The sequence below is a fragment of the Megascapheus bottae genome, chromosome 5 (assembly GCF_031878675.1).
Source record: "Megascapheus bottae isolate mThoBot1 chromosome 5, mThoBot2.hap1, whole genome shotgun sequence".
NCBI lineage: Eukaryota > Metazoa > Chordata > Mammalia > Rodentia > Geomyidae > Megascapheus > Megascapheus bottae.
This window is the reverse complement of record NC_143513.1, coordinates 75,136,612-75,159,222: the sequence shown is the minus strand read 5'-3', so window position 1 is coordinate 75,159,222 and position 22,611 is coordinate 75,136,612. Positions and strand designations below refer to the sequence as shown.

The 22,611-nt window shown below is 41.6% G+C and overlaps 1 protein-coding gene across 2 annotated transcripts in view; it reads right to left on the bottom strand.

Moving 5' to 3' along the window:
• The window catches only part of Ubn2 (ubinuclein 2), a 67,816-nt gene extending 46,507 nt beyond the window's left edge, over window positions 1-21,309 (bottom strand). For both annotated transcript variants that reach the window (XM_090333390.1, XM_090333391.1), the window contains exons 1-5: window positions 20,564-21,309; window positions 14,071-14,163; window positions 5,916-6,017; window positions 2,111-2,248; window positions 787-890 (exon numbers count right to left, since the gene is read on the bottom strand). In XM_090333390.1, coding sequence (XP_090189516.1) covers window positions 787-890; window positions 2,111-2,248; window positions 5,916-6,017; window positions 14,071-14,163; window positions 20,564-21,013 — 887 coding nt within the window. In that variant the 5' untranslated portion in view covers window positions 21,014-21,309. The remainder of the gene's footprint in view (window positions 1-786; window positions 891-2,110; window positions 2,249-5,915; window positions 6,018-14,070; window positions 14,164-20,563) is intronic.
• Between the last annotated feature and the right edge of the window lie 1,302 nt (window positions 21,310-22,611).

The following is a 22,611-nucleotide window of genomic DNA, read 5'->3' as shown; positions in this document are numbered from 1 at the left end:
ATCAAACCCGGGTCTTTGTGTATGCTAGGCAAGCACTCCATCATTAGGCCAAACTCTCAGCCCATACATCTTTTTAAAACAGTTCTGTTTTTTTTGTTTCTATTTTTTGCCAGTCCTAGGGCCTCGGTGCTGCATTTGAGCTTCTTTTAGCGCTCTATCACTTGAGCCACAGTACCATTTTCAGCTTTTATGGAGCCAGAGTTTATTGGAAATAGAATCTCACATGGGGCTGGGAATGTGGCCTAGTGGTAGAGTGCTTGTTTAGCAGGCATGAAGCCCCCAGTTCAATTCCTCAGTACCACATAAAAAGCTGGAAGTGGTATTGTAGTTCAAGTAGTAAGAGTGCCAGCCTTGAGAAAGCTCAAGGACAATAACCAGGCTCTGAGTTCAAGCCTCAGAATTGGCAAAAAAAAAATCTCACAAACTTTCCTGCCCAGGCTGGCTTTGAACTGTAATCTTCAGATCTCAGCCTCTTGAGTAGCTAGGATTCCAAGCACTAGTGCTTAGCTTAAAATGGTTCTTGTTACAAAAAAAATTGTAATCAGCAAAAATTTCAATGACTCAATCTATAAATTGAATCTAAAACATTACCAGTATCTAAAATGACAAAGCATTCACTTATTATTATATACCATACCATTACTAAAATATAAGTTAAAATTTATATTAGTCAATATTACATTACATTAGGCCCACGCAAACTGAATTAATGATAAATTATATTTCTGCAAGGGGAAACAGTCATAGTGTGACCCTAATACCCTTATTAGGGTGAATTTAACATACCCCAGTTGTTTGGGTACTTTTTTCCTTGGCTTCTTCTCCTTTTCCCCTTCCTCTTTCCGCTTCCGCTTCTTTGACTCAATATCATCCTCTTTTATTTTGGGAACCTGAATATTGACAAAAGAACACCACTTTCATCTAAGTATCAAGATTTTCTCTTTAACACCAGCAAGCTGAAATCCAGAGAAGTGATTCTTCAGGTGTAAATGTCTAGGAGACACTGAGAAAGGAGGCAGGAGCACTCTCACCTAAGGTTTTGATTCACTCTCTGACTAGGACCTTAGAATTGCATTTTCTTTTCTGATTGCTATTATCTTTATTTGGGCAACTTAAAACAAAGCAGAGCAAAAATAAAACAAACCCAAATGATTCACAAATGTGACAGACTTCTTCTCTGAATCAAAACAAGTACTGAGAACTCTTACAATAATATGCTCAAAAGCATTCATCAAAAAACAAAAATGAGATCTACAGACAAATTGATTGCTCACTACTGAACTGGTTAACTATAAAATTTTACAGATTTAACAAGGATTGTGATAATTCTGGTACAATTAAGTCTTTGGACCTCATGTCAGAAAATACAGCCATTATTAATGGCCAAAAAACAGTGTATCAATTCTAAACACTGTGTTCCAGATTATATAGTAGGAAAGTGAAAACTCGTCTTTTTTTTTTTTTTCCCCTGCCAGTCCTAGAGCTTGAACTCAAGGCCTAAGCATTGTCCTTGGGTTTTCTCAAGGTTACAGCTCTTGAGCCATAGCACTACTTCCGGCTTTTTCTATGTATGTGGCACCAAGTGCTAAGCAAACATTCTAACCACTAGGCCAAACTCTCAGCCCTAAAACTCATCTTTATACCAATTCTTTTTTGTTTTTTAAAAGCCAGGAGACAATCCTTTTTTTGGTGGGGTGGCAGAGGATGATTTTCAATACATGTATGACACCAAGTCTTACTTATCTAGAAACTTAAACATATCCCAGAAATAATAGACAATCAAACCTTATCTGTAGAGAAAAATAATAAAATATATTTTGAGTATGACATAGTCATTTTTCCATGTCTATATGATTAAGCATAAAATTAAGATTCATTAATTAATGGTTAGTGTTTTAGTCTTCCTTTCATTCACAAGTATGGCACAAATGACATTCAAAAAGTACATGCTGGGCTGGAGGCAACATTATAGTGGTAGAGCTCTTGCTTCTCCTGCATGAAGTCCTGGACTCCATCCCCAACACTGCAAAAACCCACCAAACAAAACAACAAAAAGTACACCCTACTAATTCACTGTTGTCCTCATTGTTATTATGTTGAACAAACTCACCTTGGGTGGTTTGTGCTTTTGGTTTTCTGTAGTATCTTCTTCTTCAGTATCTGAAGCTTGGCGAAACTGAAGAGTACCAGTATTAATATAAAAGCCTCCATATTTTGTCGTTAGAGAAGCGGGAACTAATTCATCGTACTAGATTCAAAAGAAGATCCAGATACAATTTACTGTTTATAACGCTATAAATATGTGAAAGAAGTTCACTCATCATAAAAACATTAAATATGAAACACAAATTCAACAATAAATTTCACTCCTAGGTAGGTACACATCAAAGAAAAAAGGACCAGTCACAAAAGGCAGCATATTGAAAATAATTTAAGTGTGTCTTAGGAAATGAATCTGAAATGTGATATATCTGTACATACTACTTGGCCTTTTAATAATCTTATTGTATAGATTAATGGTTAATTTTAATTATGTTCTACAACCTAAGTGCCAGTGACTGTATACAGAGATTCCCTTCTTACATACTTGTTAAACATGACATTTGAAGTATGATGTAAAAATCAATGTTAATAAATGCTTTAATAAAAAAAACAATCTACATTTGCCTATATGTGAAATTTCTAAAAAAATGTAAGCTGGACTCCAGTGGTTCAGCGCTGTAATCCTAGCTATTCAGGAAGCTGAGCCCTGAGGACAATAGTTCAAAGCCAGCCCAGGCAGGGAAATCCATGAGACGTTTATCTCCAATTAACGTAGAAGTGGTGTGGCTAGCAAATACACAAACACATATATACAGAATGTTTTGTGTTTTTTTGTTTTCATATATTTTTATTGTAATTAATAGAAGGGTTACATTATATTCACCAGATAGAAGGTGCATTACTTCACAATGATACCCTTTCTCATGTCTTGGTCCCCATTTCCCTTCCCCCATTCCTGCCCCTCATCTTGTTTTCCACCCATCCCTATTCTATTTCAAATAACCAAATAAGCATATATACAATATATACAAAACATGTTTTAAAACTACATATAAGCCAGACATGGTGGCTCATGCCTGCAAGCATAGCTATTCAGGAGGCTGAGATCTGAGGATCACAGTTCAAAGCCAGAGCAGGCATAAAGACCATGAGACTCTTATCTCCAATTAACCACCAGCAAACCAGAAGTGTCGCTGTGGCTCAAGGGGTAGGATAGTAGCCTTGAACTAAAGAGCTCAGGGACAACACCCAGGCCTAGAATTCAAGAATTCAAGTCCTATTACTGACCAAAAAAAAAAAACACCTAAGCCAGCAGGCGTGGTGGCTCACGCCTGTAATCCTAGCTACTCTTGAGATTGAGGACCAAGGATCAAAGCCAGCCCAGGCACAAAAGGACAAAAGGACCTGAGACTTATCACTAATTAACCCCTAGAAAAACAGGAAGCGGGGAGTAGCTCAAGAGTAGAGTGGTAGCCTTGTGCTGAAGAGCTCAGGGGTAGCACCCAAGCGAGTTCAAGCGCCATGACCCACCAAAAAAAACCAGATATAGGACCGGGAGTTTGGCCTAGTGGTAGAGTGCTTGCCTAGCATGCACAAATACTTGGGTTCGATTCCTCGGTACCACATACATAGAAAAAAGCCAGAAGTGGTGCTGAGGCTCAAGTGGTAGAGCTCTAGCCTTGAGAAAGTCCAAGGACAGTGCTCAGGCCCTGAGCGCAAGCCCAAGACTGGCAAAAAGAAAAAAAAAAAAAAAAACCCACATATAATGTTAATACTACTTTATACTTGTTTTTTATGTTTTTCAACTTAATTATATTCATAAAGTTATTTAACCCTCATAATAAGCAAGTTTGGCACAGTCATTTCATAAATTACACGTCAATGTAGAATTAGAATCTAGGATTTCTCTACTGAGCTCTAAATGACAATACAGCCTCTTAGTATTTCCTGCCATTATCTGCTGAATGACAACGCTTATGGTAATAGGGAGAGCTCTCTATTTCAAGGGGCATTATATTTCTCATTTGTGATTAAAAACCATTAGTTTAATATACTATTATGCAGCATTTGACTAGAACCTTTCTCCTTTAAAAAGCTTTTTCTTTTAATTTGAATTAGGGATGGTAACGAAATCCATGCTAACTACCATGTCTGCAAATGAGCAATTATTACAGAATCTCATGAGATTTGTGTAGGCTCGAAAAAGAGCACAGCCATCACATATCATAGTCGAATACAGTGGTCTAGTAAACAGTCTAGTACAGTGGTAGTAAACTACTACCTACCAGGTGAATGCAGCATACCAACTTATTTTATCTACCCTGGGCGGAATGAACTATACATGTTTTAAATGATTAGAAAAATACCAGAAGATTACAAATATAAGTAGCACATATAACATGAATTTAAATATCAGGGCGAATACATGAGGTTTCACTCTAACACTGTCAACACTGATTCATGTGCACATTGTCTGTGACTGTTCTCCAGTTACAGTAACTAACTATAAGATATGTGGCTTTCAGGGGCTGGGAGTTTGGCCTAGTGGTAGAGTGCTTGCCTAGCATGCACAAAGACCGGGGTTCGATTCCTTAGTACCACCTACCACATACATAGGAAAAAGCCAGAAATGGTCCTGTGGCTCAAGTGGTAGAGCACTAGTCTTGAGGAAAGCTCAGGGACAGCGCTCAGGCCATGAGTTCAAGCCCCAGGACTGGCAAAAAAAAAAGGATGTGGCTTTCAGTCTCAAATATTTACTGGGTAGCCCTTACAGAAAAACAAGTTTGCCAAAACTCATCTAGTTTATTTTAATTTACCCTAAACCAACCCAACATCACAAAATTTAAAAACTAAGTCTCCATGCAGTATTCTCTAATTCAAAAAAAAAAAAAACTTAAAAAGATTTAAGCAATGAACATGGCTTTAAAAATAGCACTCATAGCTGGGCAAAGTGGCTCACACCCGTAATCCTAGCTACTCAGGAGGCTGTGATTTGAGGATCATGGTTCAAAGCCAGCCTGGGCAATAAAGAATCTGAGACTCTTATCTCCAATAGTCTCTAGAAAATGGGAAGTGGTAAGATGGCTCAAGTGGTAGAATGATAGCCTTGATAAAGCCCAAGGACAGTGCTCAGACCTTGAGTTCAAGCCTCAAGACTGGCAAACAAACAAAAATAGCATTCATAAAAATACTCATTGATGGACAGGAGAGTAGCTTAATGGTACTCACCTAGCATGCATGAAGCTCTGAGTTTGATTCCTCAGTACCACATAAACAAAAAAGGCGAAAATGACACTGTGGCTCAAGTAGCAGAACGCTATCCTTGAGCAAAAAGTATCTAAGGACAGTACCAAGGCCCCGAGTTCAATTAAGTCCAAGGACAAAAAAAAAAAATTATACACACACACACACACACACACACATATTGAGGCCAGGAGCATAGCCTAGTGGTAGAGTGCTTGCCTAGCACGCATAAAACTCTGGGTTCAATTCCTTGGTACCACATACACAGAAAATGCCAGAAGCGGCAATGTGGCTCAAGTCACAGAGCCTTGAGCAAAATATGTCCAAGGACAGTGTCCAGGCCCTGAGTTCAAACCCCAGGGCTGACCAAACAACAACAACAAAAAGTATGTGTGTCTGTGGTCTGTGTGTCTGTGTGTGTGTATAGATAGATAGATAGATAGATAGATAGATAGATAGATAGATAGATACATACATACATACATACATACATACATACATACATACATACATACAGATATACACACACAGACACACAGACACACATTCATTGAACTATTTAAGTTACTTTGACCTGGACTTCTACTAGCCCAAAGAAACTGTTGCCATATTAAAGATTAATTACTCACAGCCTCTGAGTTATCAATAAATGGATCTGTTTCATCATAGCCAAAGCCTATATCAATTAAATCTTGTAGCCGATCCTTCCGGTGTTTACGGGGTTTTCCACCCTGCAAAGAACAGATACGTTAGACTGATTGAGTGAGCTTGGGGTGGATAAGTTTTATAAGACCTATCAGAGGAGTTCAAATGAGTTTTTTGTTGTTGTTTTTGTGGGTCTGGGGCTTGTACTCTGGGCCTGGGCATTGTCCCTGAGCTTTTCAGCTCAAGACTACCACCCTACCCTTGAGCCACAGCACCACTTGTAGTTTTCTAGTGGTTAACTGGAGATAAGAGTCTCAAGGTCTTTAGTACCTGGGCTGGCTTTGAACTGCAATCCTCAGATCTCAGCCTCCTGAGTAATTAGGATTACAGGTGTGAGCCACCCTGCCAGGCTTTCAAATGATTTTCACTGTCTCATCCAGATGACAGTCCATTTCACCTTTGTAGTATAACTTTCAAAAGCCTGGAATTTTAGTCCAGCCATAATCCAAACCCCAGGACTAGCTACAAAATATATGACCAGTGTTCTTCAACTGTTATGATTATAAAAAAAAAAAACAAAGAGAACTGGGCAACAGTGACTCACACCTGTAATCCCAGTTACTCAGGAGACTAAGATCTGAAGATCGAAGTTCAAAACCAGCCCAGGGCACAAAAGTCTGCTAGACTCTTATCTCCAATTAACCACCAGAAAACTGGAAGTAGTTCTGTGGCTAAAGTGGCAGAGTGCTAGCCTTAAGCTGAGAGCTCAAGGAACAGTGCCCAAGCTGAGTTCAATCCCATGACCGCCCCCCTCCCCAAAAGAAAAAAAAAGATGGCTAAGGCTATGACTTCTTAGTAGGACAAGAGCTTCCATGCAGAAGACACTGATAATCCCGACACGGGGGGGGGGGGGGGGGGGGGGGGGGAGGGGGGGGAAGAGGGTAAGAAATGAAAGGAGGGAAGAGGGGAGAGGAAGCAAGGAGGAGGAGGAGGGAGAGGAAAGGTAAGAAAACAGAAGAAAATCATTTTTAAAATAATGGAAAAAAAAGAAAAATGATAATGAAGAAAAGAGACAAATCATGTAAGGTCACACTTACAAGTCCCCCAAACTAGGTACTGGTGGCTCATGCCTGTAATTCTAACCAGTCACGATCTAAGGATCGAAGTTAGAAGCCAACCAGAGAGTTTTTTTTTTTTTTTTTGCCAGTCCTGGGCTTGAGCTCAGGGCCTGAGCACTGGCCTTGGACTTTCTCAAGGCTAGAGCTCTACCACTTGAACCTCAGCACCACTTCCGGCTTTTTTCTATGTATGTGGTACCAAGGAATAGAACCTGGGTCTTCATGCATGCTAGGCAAGCACTTTAACCACTAGGCCAAACTCCCAGCCCCGCCAACCAGAGTTTTAACTACCAGAAAGCTGGCAGTGGCACTGTGGCTTAAGTGGTAGCACACTAGTTTTTTTTTTTTTTTTGTAGGTCATGGGACTTGAACTCTGCACCTGGGTGCAGTCACTGAACTCTTCAGCTCAAAGCTATTGCCATTCCCTTGAGCCACAGTGCCACTTCCAGTTTTCTGGTAATTAATTGGAGATAAGAGTCTCACCAAGACCGCAAAAAACTAACGGTGGATCCTTCTATGTCACCCTGCACCAGAATTAATTCCAAATGGATCAAATACCTTGAGGTAAAAGCAGATACCCTGAAAACTTTACAAGAATGGAGATACACTAAGTCTCCTTGGCACAGGTTGAAACTTTCTTAATAAAGACCCAGAAACACAACCAATTAAAGAAAGTGTGGACAAATGGGACTGCATCAAACTGCAAAGCTTTTATATGGCAAAGGACATAGCTAGCAAGTTAAATAGAAAGCCCACAGAGTGGGAGAAGATCTTCACTAGCCACAACAGACAAGGGCCTCATATGTAAAATATATCTACAGCTCAAAAATCTGAATCTCTCCTAAACCAATCTTCAAAGAAACAACCATCCCATTAAATGGTGGGCTAAAGACTTAAAAGACTTCTCTGAAGAGGAAATAAGAATGGCCTATAGACACGTGAAGAAATGCTCCACACCGCTGGTCATACAAGAAATGCAAATCAAAACAACTTTGAGATTCTACCTCACTCCAGTTAGAATGGGCAGGATCAAGAAATCTAATAACAACAGATGCTGACGGGGATGTGGTCAGGAGGGATGGCTACCACACGGTAAACCCCTTCAATCACTATGAAAGCAGTATGGCATTTCCTCAAAAGACTAAACATAGAGCTCCCATATGGTCCAGTAATTCCACTCCTTAACGTTTACCCAAATGTCCAGAAACAAGGACATACAAAAGCCTCTAGCACAACGTTGTTCACTGCAGCACTATTTACCCTAGCAAAGATATGGAACTAACTCAGATGCCCTTCAGTAGATGATTGGATCAACAAGATGTGGTAATTATACACAATGGAATTCTATGCTGCCATCAGAAAGAATGATGTCACCACATTCGTAAGGAAATGGAAAGACCTGAAAAAATCATATTAAGTGAAGTAAGCCAGACCCAAAGGAACATAGGCTCAATGATTCCCTCATTTGTAATAATTAGTACACATCTAGGACTCTGCTAGCAGAGGATTACAATAGTTCAAAACTTAGGTACATAAGGTCATATAGGAAGAGACTAAATGAAAGGAACTCTAAGATATGGAAACAAGAGCTTTATCTTGTGTGATTGTTGTTCTTAATGGACTATGTTATTACTCTTCTCTTTTTTTGCCCTTATGATTAATCTCATATTGTTACTGTATCTGACTTTATTACTATATATATATATATATATATATTTGTTTGTTTATTTGAAATAAGAAAGGGAAGGGGGGGAAACAAGATGGGAGTGGCTGGGGAGAGGGAAATGGGGACAAAAATATGAGAAGGGTTATCAATGTGTGAGAAATAATGTACCTACTATCTGACAAATGTAACTGTAACTCCAGCAATTAAAAAAAAAAAAGAAGTCTCACCACAGACTTTTTAGTGCCCAAGCTGGCTTTGAACCAGTCATCCTCAGATCTCAGCCTCCTGAGTAGCTAGGATTACAAGCATGAGACACTGCACCAAGCTTAGAGCACTAGCTTTGAGTTTAAAGAGCTCAGGAACAGAGGCCAAGTCAGAGTTCAAGCCCCATGACTGACATTAAAAAAAAAAGTTACAGTCACAATGCAAAACTAAATGAGAAAACCACAAATTTCAAGGAGGATCTTAGGTCTGTATTCTTATGAAAATGCCAGAGATACACAGAGTAGGAGGAAAATGATTTCTGGTAGCTCCCGCCTATAATTCTAGTTACTCAGGAAGCTGAAAACTGAGGACAGTGATTTAAAGCTAGCCCAAGCAGAAAAGTTGGTAAGATTCTTTTCTCCAACTAACCACCAGAAAATGGAAGTGAAGGTGTGGCTCAAAATGTAGAGTGCTAGCCTTGAGCTCAGGGACAGAGCCCAGGCCTTTAGTTGAAACCCCACAATTTAATAATAATAATAATAACAACAACAATAATCTGAGCCTATCCCAGCCTAGAAAAGCTTATGGAAATACAAAGACTGAATAAATTTTCATACCAACTAAGAACTGAAAAGGACATACGGGGAAACAATCAAGCCTAAACATGGTGTATAGTTAATAGTAATATATCAGTGGTGGTCCCCCAGTTATAACAAATGTACTTCATGAATGCACCATCTGAACAAATGGTAAGGACTGTGTGAGGATTTCTGTGTTCTCGCTGCAAGTTTTCTGTAAATCTAAATTTTTTTTTCTCTTTTATGGTAGAGTGCTTGGAATTCAGAGCTTTGCTCCTGCAAGGCATGTACTCTATTGCCGGAGCAGTGAGTAGCTAGGATTATAGGTGTGAGCTACTTAGCTTCTTTTATTTTTCGCTGTTTTGAGACGAGGTCCTACTACATTGCCTAGAAGCGTCTCAGGATCCTGTAGGATCAAGATTTCCTCTCTTCAATGTCTAGAGTAGCTGGAGCTTCTGGCTAAGAGATCTTTTGTGATGGTCTAGAGCCAGAGGAATTACTTTCTCTCACTTTTCAGATTTTCTTAAAAGGTTCCAAATAATGCTATAAAATATATAACACCTATAGATAAAAATACTTCATGATGCAGGACATTTTAAATCTCCAATTGGAATATAAATGAAAATAGGCAAAATAAAAATTTGAAAAAACAGCCTCAAAAATCTGGATCCTAACAAAAGTAGTATTTTATCCCTGCAAAATCACTATTCCTGAATATATCCAAGTTGTTAAGAATTCTATTTTATACACCAAGCAACTTTTGGAATATAGGTTTTTCTAAATCAAAATACTAGAGGTCCTTAATCAAGATACCGAGTCATGTTACCTATAGGATCACATGCTAGGAATTTTCCTTTTTTGCCAAGGGCAATTGAAAACTTTGGTTTAATTATCCACAGAAAAAAAGTACTCTAATAAAGTGGCAGAGGCAGCAGAAACTAATAATTTAGTGATAGTAATTTTTTTTTTTGCCAGTTCTGGGGCTTGAACTATAACTGGGCACTGTCCTTGAGCTTTCTCAAGGCTAGCACTCTACCACTGCAGCCACAGCACCTCTTCTGCCCTTTTCTGTCTATGTAGTACTAAGAAATCAAATCCAGGGCTTCATGAATGCTAGCAAGCACTCTAGCACTAGGGCATACTCGTGGCCCCAGAGATAAAATTTAAAAGACATAAATCCTTTGACCTAAATCTTCTAGGAATTTGTCTTTCAAATAAGCTTGAAAAATTAATAAAGTAAAATAACTTTTTACAAAGTACTAAAAACTATATTCCCCCTTTTTTCTATGCCAGTAAACTCTGTGCTGCTAGCTCTTGCTTAGTTTTTTTTTTTTTTTTTTTTTTTTTTTTGCCAGTCCTGGGCTTGAGCTCAGGGCCTGAGCACTGTCCTTGGACTTTCTCAAGGCTAGAGCTCTACCACTTGAGCCTCAGCATCACTTCCGGCTTTTTTTCTATGTATGTGGTACCGAGGAATCGAACCCGGGTCTTTATGCATGCTAGGCATCTTGCTTAGTTTTTTTAGCTCAAGGCTGGTGTTCTACCACTCGAACCACACTGTTCAGCATTTTGCTGGTTAAGTGAATATGAAAGTCTCTCAGGGGCTGGGAAAAAGCAAAAGCATATTGTATAAAAAGAGAATGGAGGAAGAAACATATATATATATATATATGTATAAAATCTAGAACTCACCCAAAATGTTACTTGGTTAGGAAGTAGGATTAGGTGGGTGAGTCACATAATAAAAGGGAAAAAAATTGTCACTATGGTTTTTTGGGGTCTTTGGTTGTAGAAACTTTTCTTGCACACTAGTCTCTTTTTCCAATTTTTCTCCATTTATACAGAGTATTTTCTTTTTCTGGGCCTGGGCACTGTCCCTGAATTCTTCAGCTCAAGGCTACCGCTACACCCTTGAGCCACAGTGCCACTTCTGGTTTTCTAGTTGTTAACTGGAGATAAGAGCCTCAAGGTCTTTAGTGCCTAGGCTGGCTTTGAACTCCGTGATTCTCAGATCTCAGCACAGGATTACAGGTGTGAGCCACGATGCCCGGCTTTGTCACTATATTTTTTCAATTCTGAACCACATCCTGCTTGTCAAAATATTACACTGATTTGTGATATATTAAAAACCAGAACTGTGAGCAGTGGCTCAATCCTGTAATCCTAGTTACTTAGGAGGCAGACATCAAGAATCATGGTCCAAGGCTATCCCAGACCAAAACAATATACAATGTAACAAGAAGAGTACATCTCCATCAATGACAGGCATCTGTCCTCCAGAGGAGCTGAAGCACAAATGAGAAGATCACAGTTCAAGCTGGCTCAGGCATAAAATGAGAACCTCTCTCAAAAAACCAACAGCAAGGGCCAGGAATTTGGCCTAGTGGTAAAAGTGCTTGCCCAGCATGCACAAAGACCCAGGTTCAATTCCTCAGTACCATATACATAGTAAAAAGCTGGAAGTGGTGCTGTAGCTCAAGTGGTAAGAATTCTAGTCTTGAGAAAGTCCAAGGACCATGCTCAGGCCCTGAGTTCAGTCCTCATGACTGGCAAAAACAAAACAAAACAGCAAGACACCAGTAGCTTATGACTATAATTCTAGCTACTCAGGAGATAAGATCTGAGAGTCACAGTCAGAAGCCAACCAGAAGAGTCCAATAAACTACTTGGAAAAAACCCGAAGTGGTGCTGTGGACTTCAGCATAAATGCTGAGAGACAGTGCCCAAGCTCTGAGCTCAAGTGCCCAGTTGAAGAACAGACACACACACACACACACACACCCCAATGAATACATAAAGGGCCAAGGGCAAGATCCAAGCCAACTTCATATCCCAGTACTGGCAAAAATTTAAAAAAAAAATGCAGACAGCAGACAGTATTTTAGGATTTAAACATTGTGACACATTATAATCTTAGAAGATTACATTGTAATTAAGCACTACAAATTAGAGTCACACCTTCTGCTATTTTTTGTATTAAAACATTCATCAATTCATCCATATTATTAAATAGTCAGATAAAAGGCCAGGAGTATGTTTGAAAATTCTTAAACTTCTTAGTAGTTTACAATAAGAACTATGGTCTAAAAAGTAAAATAGGAAATGGAACTATGGCTCAAGTGGTAGAGCACTAGCCTTGAGCTGAAGAGCTCAGAGACAGCGCCCAGGCCCCAAGTGTAAGACCCACGACCACCCCAGCCCCCAAAATAAAAAAATTAGTGAAAATGTTTGTATGGGTTGGGAGTTTGGCCTAGTGGTAGGGTGCTTGCCTAGCATGCAGAAAGACCCAGGTTCAATTCCTCAGTATCGTATACATAGAAAAAGCTGGAAGTGGTGCTGTGGCTCAAGTGATAGCGCACTAGCCTTGAGAAAGCTCTTGACAGAACCCAGGCCCAGATTTCAAGCCCCATGAGCCATTACAAAAAAGAAAAACTAATATATGGTAACACACATTATAGAATATACACTTTGGAAAAAGTCCCATGCTATTTCTGATATATATGTGTGTGTGTGTGTGTGTGTGTGTGTGTGTGTGTGTGTGTGTGTGTGTGTGTGGGTGTGTGGGTGTGGGTGTGTGTTCATATATGTACACTGACATATAGTACAAACATACGTTAACATATAGTATTTTCTTTTTTTGTCAGTTGTGAGGCTTGGACTCTGGGCCTGTGCATTGTCCCTGAGCTCTCTGGCTCAAGGCTACTGTCCTACCTCTTAAGTCACAGCTCCACTTACGCTTTTCAAGTGGTTAACTGGAGATAAGAGTCTCTTGGTCTTTGGTGCCCAGACTGGCTTTGAACCACAATCTTCATATCTCAGCCTCCTGAGAAACTAGGATTACAGGTTCGAGCCACTGCACCCAGCTCATATAGTATATTTCTATATAGTCATAGTATATACATACTTATTCTCTTAAAAAAATTTTTTTTGGTCAGTAGTGGGGCTTGAACTCTGGCCTGGGCACTCTCCCTGAACTCTTCAGCCCAAGGATATCGCTCTACCACTTGTGCCACCACTTGTGCCACGGCGCCACTTCTAGTTTTTTGGTGGTTAATTGGAGATATGAATCTCACAGCCTTTCATGCCCAGGCTGGCTTCAAACATCCTCATACCTCAGCCTCCTGAGTAGCTAGGATTACAGGTGTGAGCCACCAGCTATCTCAAACTCTTAAGAGGCAGGATGGTTTGAGAACTACAGCATGGAATTAAGATAGTTCTCTATGGCAGTGGACAAGCCCAGAAATAGAGCTGAACAGACCTGAATGTGCTGCCTATGCTTGGCACAGTGTGAACATAGATCAGTTACTTAACCTTGGGCCCAAAGCCTGTTTCTCCATTTGTGGTCCATACTCCTTACCTGATAGTTTTTGGAGACGTATATCTTCAGCAAACTGCCTATTCTACAAGGACTATACTAAACGGTGCCCATTACCATCACAAACCTATCAGACGCTTTATCTGACAGTCTGAACATTCGAAATAAAGCAAGCGGAGGAATAGGCCTTCCCAATCAGTCACAGAAAGAAAACAGGCCAACAGGATAAAACTACATAGGTGCGCAGTTCATTATACTCACATATTTCATTTCAAACTTCTTAGCCAACATTTCCACTTCTTTCCTCTCCTGTTGCTCCTCATTAAATGGGTCTTCTGTCTGAACAAACTTCTTCTAATTCAAAGTAAATGGGAAAAGAAATAGAAGCATGAGTATTAGTTCAATTAATTGTGTCGCTCTTTCAGTATAACTGAATATATAACTGTATTCAATAGCATATTAAATACATTCAAGCATATATTATTAATATACATAATTACTCCATTACTCAGTGTTGAATATGTTTTTAATCAATGAGTCCTTTTTCCCAATACTAACCAAAAATCACAACCATTAAAAAACTGAGAAAATAGTTGTGGTTTTCATAAACGTATTATTCTGTTGTTTTTGGTGGCCAAGAGCTCAGGAACCCAAATGGACACCATGAGTAAAGTGGTGCCGCGCTCTCTGCCAGAGTAACAAGGTAACCTCGCCAAAGCATTCTGTAAAAACGAAAACATGCACACCTCTAGTTAATATTAATGCTATAATTATCTATGAAAAGATCCTAAATTATTAGCTTAGAGAACCAATAGTTGATCTTGTGCCCATGGATTAGTATCCACTGAGGTATCTGCTGCCGCCCTGACCTTCTGCTGAGACTCAAAATTGGCAACTTCTCTATCAACTCTCTCTTGCCAATACATATCCATCAGGGGAACACACGTTTTTAAACAAAGCTAGAATGGTGCAATAGCTGCAACAAAATTATATTATCATGGTTTTCTTCTAGTAGGAAAAAGTCAAAGTTAAATATATATGTAGCTTACAACACACGAGGCATACTACATACACCAGCTAGTACCCTACATTTTCCATCCATGTGTCAAAGCAAATAGGTAAATCACAAACAGGGAGTTCACTATTTTAGCAGTCACATTTTACACGAGGTTCTTAATGTATAAAAAAGTAAAAATAAGATAAGCATCAATGTCTTACACCTATAATTCTACCTACTCTAAAAGCTGAGATCTGAGGATGACAGTTTGAAGCCAGTCCAGGCAGGAAAATCTGTACTACTCCTATCTCTAATTAACCAACAAAAAACCACAAGTGGAATTGTGGCTCACATGGTAGAGCATCAGAATTACACATAAAAACTCAGGGCTACAGAGCCCAGGACCTGAGTTCAAGCCTCAGAACCTGAGTTCAAGTCCCAAGACCAGCATAACAAAAAAATAAAACAGAAGAAATACAAAATAATTCATTATACATATTCATAAATAGACATAGAAAAATGTCACAATAGAACATTCAAATTTTAGAATCAATTTTAAAATTATAATAAAAAAACTATTAAAGTTATCTCAATTGGAGTTATGAGTCACAAATGTATTCAAAAGGAAAAAAAAAAAGCAAGAAACAGACTGGTAAGGAAATAAGGAATGTTAGGCACGTTTAAGGGATAGCCTTTGTTCTAGGCTACAATTTAGGACAAGGTACAACCACTACATTTTATTATGATGATGATTACAAAGAATTCCCTCATGTCACTATGAAGTACAAATACTAGGTCTTCACCAGTCTTATTAATTTTACATGTGCAAATATAAACAGAGATCTGTATTTACTATTAGTATTATTATCCATCGTAGGGCTTGAACTTAGGGCCTACGCATTATCCCTGAGCTCTTCTGCTAAAGGCTAGTAGCGTTCTACCACTTTGAGACACAGTCCTCTCCTGGTTTTAGGTGATTAATTGGAGAGAAGAGTCTTGTAGACTTTCCTGCCTGTGGGCTGGCTCTAAACCACAATCCTTAGATCTCAGCCTCCAGAGTGGCTAGGATTACAGAGCCACCAGCATCCAGTTAAGGATTTGTGTTTCTAATAAGAAACATCTTTATATGCCATTCTAAAGTATTTTAGTATACTTTATAAAGGCATCAAAAGTATATCTCTTGTTGGGCACCAGTGGCTCATGCCTGTAATCCTAGCTAATCAAGAGGCTAAGATCTGAAGATGGCAGTATGAAGACAACTTTGGGCAGGAAAATCTTATCTCCATTTAACCATTTAGCTCAAGTGGTAGAACACTAGCCTTGCATTAAAAAACACCTGTGCCAAGGCCCAGAGTTCAAGTCCTAGAACAAGCATCTAGAAAAACAAATGTATATCTCTAATTTATACTTGATGGTCTGTAAAATTAAGAAAACAAACTCACTTTTAAAAATAGCTTTCCTTCCTTAATCAAAACTACATGAACTTTGTGATTTTTTTTGGATTTTTTTTTTTTTTTTTTTTTTTTTTTTTTTTTTGCCAGTCCTGGGCTTGAGCTCAGGGCATGAGCACTGTCCTTGGACTTTCTCAAGGCTGGAGCTCTACCACTTGAGCCTCAGCACCACTTCCGGCTTTTTTCTATATGTGGTACTGAGGAATCGAACCCAGGTCTTCATGCATGCTAGGCAAGCACTTTAACCACTAGGCAAAACTCCCAGGCCCACTTTGTGATTTTTTTAACCTGACAAAGTAACTTAAAAAATAGCTACTCCATGCAAAGAATAATGTAATAATTTTGTCCTTTGATCCTGTCATTAACACAATGTCTACATCTTTTATAATTTTATCCAATATAGTCATTATGACAAGTAATGGAATACCACAGAGTTTTGTACAGTAGTTATATTAACACTACTAACACTTTTTCTCTTTACAGTAAACATTCAATTATGTTCTCAAATAGGTGTTACGGTTAACTGATTTTTCTGGCTAAGAGTCAAATCCTTTTCTTGTGAATCAATCACCATCAGAATTTATTTCGAAAATGCAATATCCCACTTTTGCCAACATGATGAATGAATTAATGTTTCAGGATACCTCAGTCACCATCTGAACCACCTTAAATCATGGCTCGGACTGCACAGAGTTAAGAAGGTTAAGGATTTAACAACTTGAAAGGTAGTGATTGAGTGCACCTGTGTGTATGCCTGAGTGGATACACCTGTGCATATATGCATGCACATGTATCTTGGTCCTGGGGTCTGAACACAGGAGCTGGGTGCTGTACCTAACCTTTTGTGCCCAAAGCTAGTGCTCCACCACTTGAGCCATAGCTTCACATACAGGTTTTTGGTGGTTAATAAGACTTTCATGGACTTTCCTTCCCATACTGGCTTCAAACTGCTGTCCTCAGAGCTCAGCCTCTTGAGTAGTTAAAATTGCAGGTGTGAGCCTCCAGCACCTGGCTGCTCTTCTGATTTAACTAAGACATGCTTTTTTTTTTTTTTTACTTTATGAATACAGCATAGAAAAGTCTGATTAATTTCAGTTGGTTAAGGTTTTTACTTCTTATTCAGCATGTCAGGAAAGGGCCAACTAAATGGATCCTAATGTAAACAGTAGTCATCACAATGTTGTCAGCATCCACTCGTGACACTTTCTTACATCTCCACACCCATCAACTTTGAAATCTAAAGCTTTACAAGATTTCTTTTCTATTCACCTTTCCACACAATACACAGTCCAATTGTATTAAAATTTAAATTGCTTTTGAAAGTATAACAACATCTCTAAAAATAAATGAGCTCTTCTCAGAGAGAGAAGAAAGGAAAAACCAAACTTGGGAATCAACAATTTTCAGGTCTTTCTTAATGTCCATATTTTGTTTCCAATTGTCTTTCTTCTAGGACTGCCTTTTATGAAACTTAACAATTACAGTTAACACAATAACTAAGAATAATTATAGGAAAGTCTGGCAAATCTTCACTACAGACATATGGTGTATAAATAATGAAACATTTTTTGGTGAAATATGACGAACATATATGGCTCACTAGGCAATAAAAAATGGGACCACTAAACCCCTAAACTGATAGTATGTATGGAATAAATACAAAAGTTAAATAGAATTGATCATATTTCTCTTAGAAAATCAAAGTACAGACACACGCCACACAATAATGTTCTGCTAGATGATAGACTACATATACAATAGTATATGCTAGACAACCACCATCCAGTTAATTAAAACAGGTACATACTACAGTGCACAATGGTAAAATTGCCTGATAATGCATTTCTCCTAATTATCCTGTTCCAAAATACAAAATGAGTGCAATGATTTCCATATTATCAATTATTCGTGTAACAAAGCTAGGACGTCAAAATAAACTTTTTCGGGGCCGGGAGTTTGGCCTAGTGGTAGAGTGCCTGCCTACCATGCACAAATACCCAGGTTTGATACCTTGGTACCACATACATAGAAAAAAGCCGGAAGTGGTGCTGAGGCTCAAGTGGTAGAGCTCTAGCCTTGAGAAATCCCAAGGACAGAGCTCAGTCCCTGAGCTCAAGCCCAGGACTGGCAAATAAACAAACAAACAAACAAATAAATAAAATAACCTTTTTCTTTTTATGATGAAAACATGCAAAGCATGCATATTAATTTATCATGGTATGAATACAACTACATAAAGAAAGTCATAATACAGATCTATACTTTTACTATGACTGACTTGATTTTGGTAGGATCCTCTAAATTTAAACTGAATGAATTAAGTACAAGGCTTCACTTAGAACTGGTCCAACAATGGCAAAGAGTACTAATGAAATTAAGTGTAACCACTCTGGGTGTTAACCTCATTGCTAAAACAGGAATAATAAGCTCTGTAGAATTAAACTTAGATGAACTATGTACGCTGATTAGCACTATGTCCAACATACAGTAAAACCTCGATAAATACAGCTGATATTATGACTCTTTTTCCCCCCTCCAGGTCTTGGGGCTTGAACTTAGGACCAAGGTGTTGTCCCTGAGCTTGTTTTGCTTCCTAAAACAGTGCTCTACCAATGGAGACACAGTTCCATGTCCAGTTTGTTTTGTTGTTGTTTTGTTTTTTGGTAGTTTAATGAAGACAAGAGTCTCACAGACTTTCCTGCCCAGGGTGGCTTCAAACCATAATCCTCATGTCTAAGCCTCCTGAGTAGCTAGGATTCCAGGCATGAGCCACTGCACCCAGTGTATTATGCATTTTTTTTACCCAAAGATTTTTGGAGCTGTAACTTCCAAAAATTACAAACCTGCTTTTAGAATACTTAGCAGGTCGAATACAATTTGGAAGGGAAAAAACTGCTCCAATCCAGTTTTCCATATTCTTTTGGTGGAAAAAATGACATCACTTTTATTAGGGGAAAAAAAAAAAAGAGAGTCTAATAAGCCCAAATGTAACATGGAAGTGACCAAAACAGACTACATCCTTAACAGTTTGGCATAGTTGAAACATTTAGGATTTGACAAGGTATTTCTAATTAATACTCAAAAGAGGAACTGGTTACAGAACAAACGATATGTAAATAACATTGTTTCATGTGATACTTTTTGACTAAGGAGTAATTCATTTCAACTACAAAGATAGCTGAGGATGACAAGAACACAAATGACTTGTGGAGTCCATTAGACCCGTGCTGAAGCACTCCCTAGTAGAGGACATAATCACTAGACAGCGGAGGAACAATGTTCTATTTTTTACTGTTATTCAACCTCCATGTCTAACTCACCTCTAAAGATCACCAGCCCACAATAATAAAAATTACAATTACCGACACGCCGCTGTTTTCACCCCCATTGTTCACCGGTCTCAGCAACGTATCTACCTACGTGTTTTCAAAAATCAGTTAATTTTTTTTTCCAGAACCAAGACTTTCTCATCGTTCTCCAAAAAATTACAATGACCAAGTACAATATCCTCCAACTCAGTCGTCTAATGATATACGATCCAATACAAATAGGTTGGTCGAGAGCCCGATAAAACCGGAGAGGACACCTTTCATTCAGTGACAATGTGACCAAACGCCACCATAAAAGGGGGGAAAAAAATCTAAGTATTTACCAATACCGACAGGAAAGTAATCAGTTCACGACCCCATTTCTCCATGCCTAAAGTCAAATTCTCCATCCAGAGAAAGGTTTGACTACTACGCTTAAATCCCTTTCCATCGAGGGAGGGGAGAAAAAAATCGGCCCGCACACACGCCCCCCCATCGGCAGCCGGGGTGCCGGGCTCCCCCACAGGGAGGGAGGCTGAGGACGAAACCGAGGCTACACCGCCTCCCGGCTTCAGCCTGGGGGGCGTGTCCCCCACGGTTTTCGCCTGGCTCTCTACCCGAACGACAGCTGGGAGCGCCGCAAGGAGAACCGAGTCACACACAGGGCGCAGGCCGGGGACCCCCCCCCCCAAGACCTGGGGATCGGGAGGAAAAAGAGCAAAAAAAAAAAACAAAAAAAAAAAACAAAACCGTGAGGTTGCTTCCAAAGGTGCAGAGGAAAAAACAAGCTCGGTGCGGCGTCGGGGTGGGGGAGAGCCCGGGCCACCCCGGGAAGCCCAGCGGGCAGCGCTCTGGGCCCCCCACCCCCGGGGAGACCAGCACCGGCCCCGGGAGCATCCCGAGGTGCAAACCAGGCGGGGGACGGGGGGGAGCGGGGAGACGGCGGGTCCCGAGGCTCCCGGGGTCTGGACGGGGCGGGAGGGAGGAATCCTCTGTACCCGTTGTTCTCCGCACAGCAGCAGCTCCGGGTAACTGAACTCCACGCAGCTCTCGTCCGTGGGGTCCTTGAGCTCCAGCTCCAGCCGCACGGTCTCCCCGGGCGGCCGCGGTGGCCGCTCGGCTCGGGCGGCCGGCTCCCGCGGCGGGGGCGGCTGCAAGGGCAGCGGCGGCGGTGGCGGCGGCGGCTCCGGCCGCGGCGGCTCCCGCTGCAGCGACATGGGCGGCTCGGCGCGGCTGACCTCGCGCTGGGGGAGCGGCTTCTCCCGCGGCGGGGGCTGCGCGTCCGGGCGGGGGGCCGGCTCCGCCCGGGCCGGCTCGCGGAACGGCTGCGGCTCGGGCCGGGGGGGCTCGCGGGGCGGCTCGGGCTCGCGCTCGGCCCCCGGGAACTCGGGTTCGCGCCGCCGCACCGGTGACAGGCTAATGAACGCTACCCTGCGCGGCTCCGCCATCCCCACTGTTCTGGCCCTGCGCCTTCGCTCCGGTCGGCGCTCGCTTCCTCGCCGCGCCGCGTGCCCGTCCGCCCTTCCGCCTGCTCTCCGTCGCTCTTCTTCCCTCCTCCACCCTCAGCCGTCTCCGCCGACGCCACCGTGAGTGCGGGCCGTGTCCCCTTCCCCGCTACTATGTTCTGATGGGCTCCACCGCCATCGCTAGGGTCGCCGCAGCCGCCATGTTGGAACCCCCACATAAATAGAAGCAGGCCGCTGAGCGGGCGCATGCGCACACCGGAGACGCTCGCGTCCACCGTCGTGGCTGTTGCTCAGTTTTCCTCTTTTCCTCTCCACGGTCTGGAGTACAGACAGGCCGGCGGAAGTGACGTCATGCCGCGGCCTGTTACTGTGGAAACGGAGACGCCGTCTGCACTTTTCCTCCGGGGGCGGGGGGATCTGGGGTTCCCCGAGCGGCTTCCTATTGGCACCCGGAAGCCGGGGCGCGCGGTTGGCTCTCCGCGGGCGGGCTGGGAAATGGGCCTGGGACCCACCTGTCCACGGCTCCCTTGCCCGCCCGGCGCCGGCCCCTGCGCGCCCCGGGACTCCGCTCGCCTGGGACTTGTCAGCGTGACTGTTCCAGGCGGACTCCCGGACAGGGAAGAGGATCCTGAAGCTCCGCGGTTGTACGTGGGGGGGAAGGACGCAGTCGGCTGGAGCCAGGCTGGCCCCGGGGCCTCCCCGCCTCGCCGGCCCCCCGCCCCGGCCTCCGCTTCCCAAACCCAGGCCGGATTCCCTCGCTCGGCCGCCGTGGACACCGATGTGAAATGCTCAAGAGTGCGCCACGGCTGAAAACTGGAACCAGCAGATCCACGGTTGTGAGTTCATTCGTGAGGCCTAACTGTGGAAGGCAGTGGAATCCTCACTGGGTTGAGGGGTTGATGGTGCGTTGGAGGACCTAACCACTGAAAGGTGACGGGACCCTTCTCTCGGCGGGGAGGAGCCTACCTGGGACGCCGGGAAATTCTGACTGGACCGATGAGCACTACTAGCAGGCCGAATGCCTCGACGGGAAGTCAATTGCAGGGCTAGCTACCCACATCCGCGCGTGAACCCAAGCCTTCTCCACGTTGCATTTCACTACAGTGACTGTTGAGGACTCTAGTAGATTCAGAGGGTTTTTTCTTTTTTTTGCCAAAGTTTTGTACCAAAGAGGCAATGGAATGATTATTCCAAAAGTCATACCAGTTCTCCAAGGTTAATATTTCCCCCCTTCCCCTTCGCATCATAGTTTAGCTCCATCTTCCTTTCCCAGTCTTCTGATTCCAAGTAGGGTTATATTTTTGGACTGGAATAGTAGCTCCAAGGTGACCTTACCCTCAGACTCTTTCTATTCCATCCATCTGACAATGTGGCCACGGTAAAATGTTTCTAAAACACCTGTAGTTACATCACTCTCTATCCAAGCTAGAATTTACATGCAATGTAAAGCCTTCTCTCACTGTTTTCCACTTGAACCCAGAGAGTACAAACTGTTGACCATTGTACTAAATCATTCATTCTGCAGGGCTACTACTTACTCCGACAATATTATTTTCTCTTAGCTTTTAGCACAATAAAGT